At 41.0% G+C, this 14,590-nt stretch overlaps 1 protein-coding gene across 1 annotated transcript; it reads left to right on the forward strand.

Annotated features, from left to right (window-relative positions):
• The first annotated feature begins 8,135 nt into the window (after nt 1–8,135).
• On the forward strand, nt 8,136–14,195 carry GAGE10 (G antigen 10). The gene is given in 4 exon segments (XM_058713646.1): nt 8,136–8,219; nt 8,895–9,027; nt 11,210–11,335; nt 14,085–14,195. Coding segments are annotated over 4 exon segments (366 nt in total). The 3' UTR covers nt 14,108–14,195.
• The last annotated feature ends 395 nt before the right edge of the window (nt 14,196–14,590 follow it).

The following is a 14,590-nucleotide window of genomic DNA, read 5'->3' on the forward strand; positions in this document are numbered from 1 at the left end:
AACAAGACCCATCTATTTGCTGTCTACAAGAGACTCATTTTAGACCTGAGTACACCTTTAGATTGAGAGTGAGGGGATGGAGAACTATTTATCATGCTACTGGAAGCCAAAAGAAAGCTGGAGTAGCCATACTTATATCAGACAAACTAGACTTTAAATTAAAGGCTGTAACAAGAGATGAAGAAGGGCATTATATAATAATTACAGGGTCTATCCATCAGGAAGAGCTAATAATTATAAATGTCTATGCGCCGAATACCGGAGCCCCCAAATATATAAAACAATTACTCATAAACATAAGCAACCTTATTGAAAAGAATGTGGTAATTGCAGGGGACTTTAACACCCCACTTACAGAAATGGATAGATCATCTAGACACACAGTCAATAAAGAAACAAGGGCCCTGAATGAGACATTGGGTCAGATGGACTTGACAGATCTATTTAGAACTCTGCATCCCAAAGCAACAGAATATACTTTCTTCTCAAGTGCACATGGAACATTCTCCAAGATAGATCATATACTGGGTCACAAAACAGCCCTTCATAAGTTTACAAGAATTGAAATTATACCATGCATACTTTCAGACCACAATGCTATGAAGCTTGAAATCAACCACAGGAAAAAGTCTGGAAAACCTCCAAAAGTGTGGAGGTTAAAGAACACCCTACTAACGAATGAGTGGGTCAACCAGGCAATTAGAGAAGAAATTAAAAAATATATGGAAACAAACGAAAATGAAAATACAACAATCCAAACGCTTTGGGACGCAACAAAGGCAGTCCTGAGAGGAAAATGCATTGCAATCCAGGCCTATCTCAAGAAACAAGAAAAATCCCAAATACAAAATCTAACAGCACACTTAAAGGAAATAGAAGCAGAACAGCAAAGGCAGCCTAAACCCAGCAGAAGAAGAGAAATAATAAAGATCAGAGCAGAAATAAACAATATAGAATCTGAAAAAACTGTAGAGCAGATCAACGAAACCAAGAGTTGGTTTTTTGAAAAAATAAACAAAATTGACAAACCTCTAGCCAGGCTTCTCAAAAAGAAAAGGGAGATGACCCAAATAGATAAAATCATGAATGAAAATGGAATGATTACAACCAATCCCTCAGAGATACAAACAATTATCAGGGAATACTATGAAAAATTATATGCCAACAAATTGGACAACCTTGAAGAAATGGACAAATTCCTAAACACCCACACTCTTCCAAAACTCAATCAGGAGGAAATAGAAAGCTTGAACAGACCCTAACCAGTGAAGAAATTGAATCGGTTATCAAAAATCTCCCAACAAATAAGAGTCCAGGACCAGATGGCTTCCCAGGGGAGTTCTACCAGACGTTTAAAGCAGAGATAATACCTATCCTTCTCAAGCTATTCCAAGAAATAGAAAGGGAAGGAAAACTTCCAGACTCGTTCTATGAAACCAGTATTACTTTGATTCCTAAACCAGACAGAGACCCAGTAAAAAAAGAGAACTACAGGCCAATATCCCTGATGAATATGGATGCAAAAATTCTCAATAAGATACTAGCAAATCGAATTCAACAGCATATAAAAAGAATTATTCACCATGATCAAATGGGATTCATTCCTTGGATGCAGGGCTGGTTCAACATTCGCAAATCAATGTGATACATCACATTAACAAAAAAAAAAAAAAAAGAGAAGAACCATATGATCCTGTCAATCGATGCAGAAAAGGCCTTTGACAAAATCCAGCACCCTTTCTTAATAAAAACCCTTGAGAAAATTGGGATAGAAGTAACATACTTAAAGATCATAAAAGCCATTTATGAAAAGCCCACAGCTAACATCATCCTCAATGGGGAAAAACTGAGAGCTTTTTCCCTGAGATCAGGAACACGACAGGGATGCCCACTCTCACCGCTGTTGTTTAACATAGTGTTGGAAGTGCTAGCATCAGCAATCAGACAACAAAAGGAAATCAAAGGCATCAAAATTGGCAAAGATGAAGTCAAGCTTTCACTTTTTGCGCATGACATGATATTATACATGGAAAATCCGATAGACTCCACCAAAAGTCTGCTAGAACTGATACATGAATTCAGCAAAGTTGCAGGATACAAAATCAATGTACAGAAATCAGTTGCATTCTTATACACTAACAATGAAGCAACAGAAAGACAAATAAAGAAACTGATCCCATTCACAATTGCACCAAGAAGCATAAAATACCTAGGAATAAATCTAACCAAAGATGTAAAAGATCCGTATGCTGAAAACTATAGAAAGCTTATGAAGGTAATTGAAGATTTAAAGAAATGGAAAGACATTCCCTGCTCATGGATTGGAAGAATAAATATTGTCAAAATGTCAATACTACCCAAAGCTATCTACACAGTCAATGCAATCCCAATCAAAATTGCACCAGCATTCTTCTCGATACTAGAACAAGCCATCCTAAAATTCATATGGAACCACAAAAGGCCCCGAATAGCCAAAGTAATTTTGAAGAAGACCAAAGCAGGAGGCATCACAATCCCAGACTTTAGCCTCTACTACAAAGCTGTCATCATCAAGACAGCATGGTATTGGCACAAAAACAGACACATAGACCAATGGAATAGAATAGAAACCCCAGAACTAGACCTACAAACGTATGGCCAACTCATCTTTGACAAAGCAGGAAAGAACATCCAGTGGAAAAAAGACAGTCTCTTTAACAAATGGTGCTGGGAGAACTGGACAGCAACATGCAGAAGGTTGAAACTAGACCACTTTCTCACACCATTCACAAAAATAAACTCAAAATGGATAAAGGACCTGAATGTGAGACAGGAAACCATCAAAACCCTAGAGGAGAAAGCAGGAAAAGACCTCTCTGACCTCAGCCGTAGCAATCTCTTACTTGACACATCCCCAAAGGCAAGGGAATTAAAAGCAAAAGTGAACTTCTGGGACCTTATGAAGATAAAAAGCTTCTGCCCAGGAAAGGAAACAACCAACAAAACTAAAAGGCAACCAACGGAATGGGAAAAGATATTTGCAAATGACATATCGGACAAAGGGCTCGTATCCAAAATCTATAAAGAGCTCACCAAACTCCACACCTGAAAAACAAATAACCCAGTGAAGAAATGGGCAGAAAACATGAATAGACACTTCTCTAAAGAAGACATCCGGATGGCCAACAGGCACATGGAAAGATGTTCAACGTCGCTCCTTATCAGGGAAATACACATCAAAACCACACTCAGATATCACCTCACACCAGTCAGAGTGGCCAAAATGAAGAAATCAGGAGACTATAGATGCTGGAGAGGATGTGGAGAAACGGGAACCCTCTTGCACTGTTGGTGGGAATGCAAATTGGTGCAGCTGCTCTGGAAAGCAGTGTGGAGGTTCCTCAGAAAGTTAAAAATAGACCTACCCTATGACCCAGCAATAGCACTGCTAGGAATTTATCCAAGGGATACAGGAGTACTGATGCATAGGGGCACTTGTACCCCAATGTTTATAGCAGCACTCTCAACAATAGCCAAATTATGGAAAGAGCCTAAATGTCCATCAACTGATGAATGGATAAAGAAATTGTGGTTTATATACACAATGGAATACTACGTGGCAATGAGAAAGAATGAAATATGGCCTTTTGTAGCAACGTGGATGGAACTGGAGAGTGTGATGCTAAGTGAAATAAGCCATACAGAGAAAGACAGATACCACATGGTTTCACTCATATTTAGGCTTCTCCCATTGGTGCTTATTTGGAAGCAGGGACAAAAATGAAGGTGGCTTGGGGTGCCTGGGTGGCTCAGTCGGTTAAGTGGCTGACTTCAGCTCAGGTCATAATCTCATGGTTCATGGGTTCAATCCCCTCATTGGGTTCTGTGCTGATAGCTCAGAGCCTGGAGCCTGCTTAGGATTCTCTCTCTGCCCCTCCCCCATTCACACTCTGTCTCTCAAAAATACACATTAAAATAAATAAATAAATAAATAAATAAATAAATAAATAAATAAAATTTCAGTTTTCATTGTTCATTGCTAGTATACAGAAATATGCTTGATTTGTGTGTGTTGAATTGGTAGTCTTCAATGTTGCTAGCTTCACATATTAGCTCCAGTACTTTACTATGCAGATTATCATGTCATCTGAGAATTGGGGTCGTTTTTATTTCTTCCTTCCCAATCTGTAAACCATTGATGACTTTTTCTTGCCCTTCCGCGCTGGCTAGGATTTCCAATACAATGTTAAATAACCAGGGTGAGAGTGGATATTCTTTTCCATTTCCAATCTTAGGGAAAAATCATTGAGTATCATGAGCTGCCCTGGTAGACAACACTGCATACGTGTTATTGCAGTTCGTTGCTGGGAGGATGAATTGTGTGACTCCACTGTGAAACAACTCTTTGAGTCTTGTGCTGCTTTCCTTTGCCCCATCAACGAAACCTGAAATTTTAAAAATCACATACACACACAATACTATTTTACAATAGTTCCTCAAAAAAAAATCTAACCAAACATGTACAGGATCTGTGGATGTTGTAAACTACAGGAAGCTGATGAAAGAAATAAAAAAAAACTAAATAATGAACAGACTATGTATGCAGGTTGACAGATTCAATATAGTTAAGATGTTAATTGTCCCCAAATTGATCCTCAAGGTCATCAACCTCTTCACAGGTGCAGCAGCTGCCATTGCCTTTGATACCATTTCAGGCCAGGACAAGGGAGAACAGTGGTCTTCAGATGGGAGGGCGTCAGAGAAAGATGGGAAAAATCTTGGGGTCATGATTTGAGGTATCTTGGTCCTAGAGGGCGCAAGAACTGCGGATAGAGGGCTGATTCAAGAATCTTCTGTGGGGTGAGGGAATGGGAAGCCCTTGCATACATGGCAGGCACAGGACTCAGTACACCTGCCCACCATGTGCTTTCCCATCAGCCACTGGCCTGGGGTGTGTGCAACGCAGGCCGCATTTTACCGTCTGGATTTTTTCTTGCTGTTTGAGACTCAATTGGTTGGTCGCTGGATCAGTCCTCTCAGGAATTTAAGTGTGAAGAGGGAGCCAGCAGGCTTTGGGTGAGTAAAGGGTGCTGTGGCTCCTGGCCTCCAAATAAGAAGGGTCTTGAGGTCATTGTCCTTCACTTCACAGATGTGGTGGCCGCCATGGCCCTTGATGTCATGCTGGGAGTAGGAAAAGTGAGGGTGATGGTTTACAGATGGGGGAGGGGGGTTAAGATGAAGCTGGGGTGAGTCCTGGTGCATGACTTGAGATATCTGGGTTCTGGAGGGCCCAGGAACTGCTGACAGAGGGCAGATTCAAGAATCCTCAGTCAGGTGAGGGGATGGGAAGCCCCCACCAACCTGGCACACGCAGGATGCAGTACGCCTGCCCAGCACCACACAATTTTCCATCAGCCACTGGCGCCGGGTGTGTGCAGCGGGTTCAGGGTGCAGAGCAGTGCAGTTCACGTTTTAAGGTCTGGATTCTTTCTTGCTGTCTGTAACTTAATTGGTAGGTCCCCGGATCAGTCTTCCCAGGAATTTGAGCTTGAAGAGGAAGCCAGCAGGCTGTGGGTGGGTAAGGGTGGTGTGGTTTCTGGCCTCCAAGGAAGAAGGTCCTCAAGGTCTTCCTTTACCTTAGGGTGTTTCAGCTATGGCCATTGTCTGTCTTGGTGAGTGTGGAACAAGAGAGGACAGTGGGGAAGGAGGGTGAGATGAAGATGGGGTGTTTGGGGGCACGTTTTGAGGTTTCCGGGTCCTGGAAGCCCCAAGAATTACTGGCAGAGGGGGCAGATTGAGGAAACTTTAGTGGGGCCCGGATGAAGGAGTGGGGTAAGTCCCCGCCCACCCGGCGCTCGTGGGATGTAGTGCGCCTGCCCAGCGTCATGGGCTTTCTCATTGGCCATCGGCGTGGGGTGTGTGCCACGCGTTCTGGGTGCGGAGCAGCGTAGTTTGCGTCTAACGGTCTGGATTCTTTCTCGCTGTCTGAGACTCAATTGGTATGCTCCCAGATCAGTCCTCCCAGGAATTTGAGCGTGAAGAGGAAGCCAGCAGGCTTTGAGTGGATAGGGGTGGTGTGGTTCCTGGCCTCAGAAGAGGAAGGGCCTTGAGGTTACCATCTTTCTCCTCACAGGTGTCCTTGCTTCATGGCCCTTGTTACTGAGGTGGAACCCGGATAGGGGAGGGTGATGGGCTGGGGGGGGAGGCGTTCAGATGAAGATGGGGTGAATCTTGGGCGCGTTATTTGAGGTATGTGGGCTCTGGAGGCCCCAGGACCTGCCGACAGAGGGCAGATTTGGAAATCCTGGGTGGGGCTTCTGGAAGCCCCGCCCACATGGCACAGTAGGACTCCATGCACATGCCCACTGCCATGCTCTTTCCCACTGGCCATTTGCATGGAACATGTGCAATGTGTTCCGGGTATGGAGCTGTGTGGGTTGCATCCTGCTATCTGCATTCTTTCTTGCTGACTGAGACTCAATTGCTAGGTTTTCAGATTAGTCTTCCCAGGAATTTAAGTGAGTGTGAGGAGGGATGCAGCAGGCTTTGGGCAAGTAGGGATGACACCGTTCCTGGCCTGTGAGGAAGAAGGTCCTTGAGCGATTATCCTCTTCCTCTTCACAGGTATTGGGGCTGTCATGGCCCTTGATATATAGTGGGATGTGTACAGGGAATAATGGTGGGCTGCAGAGTGGAGGGGTTCAGATTAAGACGGGCTAGTCCTGGGGGCATGATTTGAGGTATTTGGGTCCCGGAGGCACCAGGAACTGTCGACAGAGGGCAAATTTGGGAATCTTAAGTGGGTCCCAGGCAAGGGGGTGGGGAAGCCCTTACCTGTGCTGCACATGTGGGACACAGTGTGCATTCCCAGGACTGCTGCACCTTCACCCGCAGGTGTGGGGTATGTGCAATGAATTCTGAGTGCTGAGCAGTGTGGGTCTTGTCTTACAATATGTATTCTTTTCTTTTGCTGTCTGAGACTCAACTGGTAGGTCTGCAGATAAGTTTTTCCAGCAGTTTAAGTGTGAGTGAGTGTGAGGAGGGAGCCAGTAGTTTTGAGGCAGGGGTCAGGGCAGTGTGGTTTCTGGCCCCTGAGGAGGAAAGTCATCTTTCTTCTCACAGGCTTCACAGCCACCCTGTGAAGGGGCCCCATCAATGACCCTTGATGTGGTGGCAGGACAGGGGAGGAGGGTAAGCTAGGGAGAGATGGGGGTCAAATGAAGATGGCATGAGTCTTGGGGGCATTTTTTGAGATATTGGAGTCTTGGAGGCACAAGGAACTGCCAATACGATCCACACAATGGAGTCCTCAGTGGGGCCCTGGGTAAGGGGCAAGTAGTAAAGAAAGGCCCTAGAAATGGGGAATGTTGTGGAGTTGTAACTGCATCCCTGAGATTTGTAGTGTGCCAGGTGGAGTACCAGGAGAGGAGAGTGCCACATGTAGTCTTTATTGCAGGCACTCAACCCTGCAATTCTAGTGCAAAACTAGCTGTAGGCAATATATTAACAGTGAATGTAGTTAGGTGCTCCAATAAAACTTTATTGGAGGCATGGAAAGAAAGGGCTTAGTAAATCAGAGTGTGCCAGCAGTAGTAGTTACTCAAAGTCTTAATTCTCCTGTGGTAGTTTCTTTCTTTTTTTTTCTTTTTTAAGTTTATTTATTTTGGGAGAGCGAGCGAGCACAAATGGGAGGGGCAGAGAGAGAGGTAGAGAAAGGATCTCAAGCAGGCTCTGTGCAACGTGGGGCTCAAACCCACAAAGTTTGAGATCATGACTTGAGCTTGAGCAAAATCAAGAGTCAGAGCCTTAACCGATTGAGCCGCCCAGGTTCCCCTCCAGTGGTATTTTCTTAAATATCTCCAAGATGGTGAAACAAGTTGTAAAACCATACCCCTTCAGAAATATGTTCTTGTCTTTAACACATGCCTTATTTAATTTCTGTGTCTGCTTGGTCATGACATAAACAATTGCCTTCGCAAGCTGCCAGATTTGGTGTGATTGAAAAGTATGCACAATTAAATTACCTTTCGACTTACTTTGAACATATTTTCAATCTTGAAAAAAAAGCACATGTCACCATTTGGCCACAGAAGTGGTCATAACTATCCTCTCAAGTGCATTTTCTAAATCCCAGTATTCTGTTTTCAGTGTGAAATATGAGTTGGCAAATAAGGTCAACATTCAAGCCTAGAGCAAGATGAAATGATCAAAACTCTTTCCAGCTAGTTGGGCCTGTGGTTGTAAGTACTTGAACATTTGATGTTTTTTATTAGTACAAATTTATTTTTGTGAAAGTGTTGAACTAATATAGATACACTGATAAGGGTTTTTCATGCTGATAAGGAGCATTTATCCAGGAGCATCACATTCTGGTATTTCTTGGATGAATGCTGTTATGTTCCCAGGAAATATATCTGATGACTTTCTTACACATTTTAACAACAGATTGCACACATCCATCCCAACATAGATTAAAATAGCTTCCAAAGCCCTTATGGGTAACTCTTTTCTTGGAGTAGCCTCTCTGTGGGAAGAGTAATTTTATTAAGAATAAGTATACTGAATAGTATTGGAGAAATGTCTTTAGATTTTTGTTGTTGTTGTCATTGAACTATTTTATAAATTCCTTTTTAGTGTGGCCTCCTCTCTACATTTAGCTGTGGACAGTCTGTTCCTGCCAGTCTTTGGTGGATTTTTTTCTGGGTTATTTATACTTACTGGGTATTATCTAGGTGTCTGTGTGGGACAAAGTGAGCTTAGAATCTTCCTACTCGCCATCTTCCCTGGAAGTGAAATGTTTTTAGATTTACTTATGATCAAATATATCTATGTATTCTGTATATTTATATTATTGACATGTATTAATAACACAACTTTTTATTTGTGTGCATCCATACACACACCCCTTGGCCCAGCAGCCCAGTATTGAACAACGTCAGCAAGAGGAGCCACCAACTGAGCTTCAGGATAGTATGCCTGATCAAGAGAAAAAAGATAAAGTAGCACCTGTGGTTCAAGGTGAAGGCAAAGGGAAGAAAAATACCTCGTGTATGTGTGTGTGTGATGTGCTTCATGTAGCTTGATATACTTGTAACAGAAGGGAGCACCAAAATAGAAAGGAATCTCAAACATTGCTTGGAAATTAGCTGGAAAAGTGAAGAGAGTATATACTTTGCAGCCTAGGGCAATTCCTTACTATAGTAAATTTCCCCTATTTTATAAATGAGAAAATTGAGGCTCAAGGGTTGTGTTTATCAAAGAGCATTTGGCTATTGAAAACAAAATTTGTATTTAAAATTTTTTTAATGTTTATTTTTGACAGAGAGAGAGAGAGAGAGAGAGAGAGAGAGAATGAGTGGGGGAGGGGCAGAGAGAGAGGGAGACACAGAATCTGAAGCAGGTTCCAGGCTCTGGGCTGTCAGCACAGAGCCCGATGCGGGGCTTGAATTCACAGGCCCCAAGATCATGACCTGAGCCAAAGTCGGACACTCAACCGACTGAGCCACCCAGGTGCCCCAGGAAATTTGTATTTTTTAAAGTGGCTTTTAAAAGGAGGTTTTTAATCCTTCTGTGGTTAGAAAAACCAAGAGATTAATTATTCTGAGATTAACATGAGACATATGGATTGCTCCCAGATATATAGTATTCTTAGTATATAGTATTTTGAAGTAAAGCATTTATATAATTCAGGCCATTTTTAAGGGTTCTAGAACATGACTGATAACAACGTCCATTCATTTCTTTCCACCCTACTTCCTTTATTCTTACTGTTAGACAGTATACTTATTGTCATTCACAGATAATTTTGCTCTTATTTTTTGTCCTTTGTTGTGCATGGGATTAATTTATGGAACATTATACATAGGGCCTTTGGACCTAAATATAACTTGTTTATTTTAACCAAGTAAGTTTTTAGTTACCCCAAGAGAGGATGGGTGTCACTTCTATAAAATTTGTCATAGCTCTGCAAATACACTCAGATAATTCTTGAGAAAGTTACATTTTAATTGTAATTTAAATTCTACCCATGGTGTAAACTTCAGATTTCATAGAGCTGTAAGACGGGGTATTTTATGTTATGCATTTTAAAACCAGAATTAAAAATAAAGTAGCTAGTGGGGTGCCAGGGTGGCTGAGTTAGTTAAGCATCCGACTCTTGATCTCAGCTCAGGTCTTGATCTCAGGGTTGTGTGTTGAAGCCCCACATTGCGCTCTGTGCTAGGACTGAAGTCTACTTAAAAAAAAAACCCCACTGTCTTCCTGGAGTACAATAGGACGATGTCATATATTCTTTATAGTTCCAAACCACAAAATTTACAGAAAAGTTACAAGAACAGTACAATTACACACACACACACACACACACACACACACACACACATAATTTCCCCAGTTGTCCTGATAATCTCTTTTATATATATATTTTTTTATCCAGAGTCCAGTCCAGGATCATGCATTTACATTTAGTTTCTTTTAATCTGGAATAGTTCCACACATTTCTGAAAAGGACAGACCAGTTGGTTTGCAGAATGTTTATCAGTTTTGGGCTTTGTTTTAAGACTTTTTTTTCACTCAACTTGTGCCATGTAACATGCTGAGTATTGAGAGGCATTATTTCAGCCTTGAACTCACACTCTAGTCATAGAGACTCAAGTCACTGGCAGGTACAATCACAAGTGCAGTACAGATCAGTACAAAGGGGACACCTGAGTAGTCTCAGGGCACTCTTGAAAAAGGAAGAGGGTAATAAAACCCTGCTTTCCTAGTTTCTGGTAATAGACACCTGAAATAATGCTCTTGTAATTCTTTTTTTAATTTTAATTTTATTTTTATTAAAAAAAGTTATGTTTATTTTTTTTTGAGAGAGAGACACACACAGGCATGAGCAGGGGAGGGGCAGAGAGAGAGGGAGACATAGAATCTGAAGCAGGCTCCAGGCTCTGAACTGTTAGCACAGGGCCTGACGCAGGGCTTGAACCCACAAGCCATGAGATCATGACCTTAGCTGAAGTCAGATGCTTAACCAACTGAGCCACCCAGGCACCCTGCTCTAATTCTTAACCACATTTGTTACCACACTAGCCTAAGGCTTTTATTTCATAATGCTGAGGGAATGAATATTATTTCCTTATTCATATCTCATGTTTTACTTCTTAAATTGATTACCTTTTTATTTCCAGAGGCCCCATAATCTTCAGATTGTATAAATCTTACACCTTTTATTTTTAAGGGCCTTCCCTGGAACCTGATCAATAGGAACTGGTTCTTCCAAAGACTGGTCGTGAGTGTGGAGACGGTCCTGATGTCAGAGGGAAGAGACTTGCAAATCTAGGGTCCCTTAAAATGCCCGAAGCAGGTATGTGATACATTAAGCATGCAAATTATAGGGTGTCTGTTTTCTGCAATGTTATATTTTTAATAACACAGATGTAACATTATTGCTACTTCCAGTAACACAGTTCACATACAAAAATGATTTGAAATGTAGTTCAAACCTTGAATGGCAGACTTACAGACTATCAGGCATAGAAACAAATTGGGTCATAGCCATATTAAATTACAAGACAGGAAAACAGGGGTGCCTGGGTGGCTTAGTCGGTTGGGTGTCCAATTCTTGATTTTGGTTCAGGTCGTGATCCCAGCACCACGTCGGGCTCTGTGCTGAGCATGGAGCCTGCTTGAGATTCTCTCTCCCCCTCTACCCCACTTCCTCTTTCTCAAATAAAAAAAAGAAAAAGTTTCTTACTTTTGAGTTTAAGTCCTTTAGCAAACAGCTAATGATTTTCAGATACTTTTAGAGATATCCACTTTTAACAGATATGTAACACATTTGTAACACACATCAGTTTGTATGAAATATGCTGAGGCCCTGAAATAGGTTCTAATACCAGCTCTAACATAATTTGTGTGACTCTGGATAAATCCCTTAACCTCTGACCCCATCTTTGCTTTTAGGAAAATAGTGGATTCAAATCAGATATGTAAAAATCATTTTCAGTTCTGATTTTGTGTGCCCTGGTTTTGTAGGTTAGAATACAAAGATAATTTGTTTTGTGTGATTTATCATAAATCACCAAACCCTCACCTGAGTCAGATTACAATATCTGAACTGAGGGTTCAACGCTACTAAGGAAATGAACAAACACTGTTTGATGTTTGTTTTTGTACAGAGTCCTGAATGCCTATCCTCAGATTCTGTCAAATTTGCAATTCTCTAGGTCTTAAAGGACAATTGTATTTTAAATCTTCCCCCAGATGAAGCCTCAAATGGCTGAATAAAATGTCAAGAGACCATATAGTTTCTAGTTTCTGTGGCTGATCAGGTAGAGAGAATGTATGTAGTCAGTGATGCCCAAGGCACATGTAAGATACCTGTGCCTAGCACAATCCTCATCCTCACTGTCAGTCTTCATGAACTACTGTTTCCACTAAAATGTGGACACCGTGATCTAATCACCTCTAACCATGTCAAATGTGGCATAAAAAATTCCCCCCCTGAGATATCAGTTGGTAAGATTTGAAGTTCAAAGATTATAACTGAAGTCCTTCCTGAGTAATAACTTCAAAATGTTGACCTGAGCCTACATTGGACGCTCAACCGACTGAGCCAACTAGGCACCTTTAATTATAGGAACTTCTGAATTTAAAGCTTGATATTTAGGGAAGAAATGGACTTGCATTAGTCTTCTAAATATTTTCACTCTACATTCCTGGTCCATTCCACTAGATGATGTACACTAAACAAGTTTTTGACTGCTCTTGGGAGCTTACTGAACATGGCTAAAGTGTACCTGTGGGACGTACAATAGCTCTAAATACATGTTATTAAAAAGGGTAAAGATAATAATATAAGCATGTAATATAAAACAAAATAATTAAAAAGACAACAAAATAAAGCTAAGGGTAAAGGAGAGATTCTTAATAAAAGGCCGGTATGAATGATCAGGCAAAAGAAAAATAATCCAACTAACAGATAGATTGCTCTTTTAGAAAATACTTATGAATAGGAACACCTGGGTGGCTCTGTTGGTTGAGCGTCTGACTTCAGTTCAGGTCATGATCTCACAGTTTGTGGGTTTGAGCACCGTGTCAGGCTCTGTGCTGACAGCTCAGTGCCTGGAGCCTGCTTCAGATTCTGTGTCTCCTTCTCTTTCTCTGCTCCTCCCCTGCTCTCTCTCTCTCTCTCTCAAAAGTAAACATTAAAAAAAATTTAAAAACAAATACGAATAGAAGATCCACTAGTTTATATAATTTTGAAGAAAATAGACAAAAGGCAAGTATAAAGAATATGAACAAGACACTAACAGATACTGAATGTATTCTATAATTATATAATGTATATGTATATTTGTATGTATATATATGTATAATGTATATGTATGTACATACATATTGTATGTATGTATAATGCATATTTGGCTTTCTGAGTTTCTTTTTCTTCGCCACCCTTCTCCTTTCCCCTCCCTTCTCCTTTCCCCTCCCTTTTTGGCCAAACTGAGAAATGGTACTGTTTCTCCTTCACAATTTGATGTTACCTTTGATGGTAATGACTTAAAACTGGTGTGAGCATATAATTTATTGCTCAAACTGGCACACTTTTAGCATCTAAAGAGGCACTATTCGTAATTACAGCAGGAGCATAGGTGAAAACAGGGACAGATGGTCACCCTACTTAAAACAACCACATACGGGCTAAACTAGGTTAAAGTACAGTTTTGCACTTTTCCACTAAAGAGTCAAAACAAATACAATGTTAGCCTTTCTATTTATTTCACTTATGCAATTCCAAGCGTGACATTACTGTTTCAGATATCCTATATTCTGAGTATTTTCTCAAGTCAAAACATTTAAATGATACCTTTTTAAAAGTGTCTTTTGTTTCTTAGGTTTTTCATTGATTGGTTGGATTCTTACTAACAGTGTAAGAAATTTTTGCTTGCTATTTAAAACTACCTCTGAGTAAATGCATTGGGTTTAATCCATTCTGAACTTGAACTGTCCCTTTGTTTCTTTGTACCACTAGAAAGTGTCATTTGCATGCCTTTAGTGTTGTCTAAATAAAGTTCTGCTAAGTAATGGTCTCAACTGTTCTGTTTCTCTTAAAGGTGAAGGGCAATCACAGGTTTAAACGAAGACAAGTTGAAACCATGCAGACTGCTTTTGTGTTGGAAGTTTGCCTGTTAAACTTCTCTCAATAAAGTTTTGCCATCTTGTCCAAAGAAGTTTTGCACATCTATTGTTAAATTTATTCCTAGGAATGTGATGCTATTGAAAATTGCGCTTTTTTTGGAAATTTTATATTTTTAAAATTTATTTCTTAAATTTCAGCATAATTAACATATGGCATTATATTAGTTTCAGGTGTATGATATAGTAATTCAACACTGTGGAGAACAGTATGGAGGTTCCTCAAAAAATAAAAAATAGGGGCGCCTGGGTGGCTTGGTCGGTTGGGCGTCCGACTTCGGCTCAGGTCATGATCTCACGGTCCGTGAGTTCGAGCCCCGCGTCGGACTCTGTGCTGACAGCTCAGAGCCTGGAGCCTATTTCAGATTCTGTGTCTCCCTCTCTCTCTGCCCCTCCGCTGTTCATGCTCTGTCTCTCTCTGTCT

Source organism: Neofelis nebulosa, chromosome X (genome assembly GCF_028018385.1).
Source record: "Neofelis nebulosa isolate mNeoNeb1 chromosome X, mNeoNeb1.pri, whole genome shotgun sequence".
Taxonomy (NCBI): domain Eukaryota; kingdom Metazoa; phylum Chordata; class Mammalia; order Carnivora; family Felidae; genus Neofelis; species Neofelis nebulosa.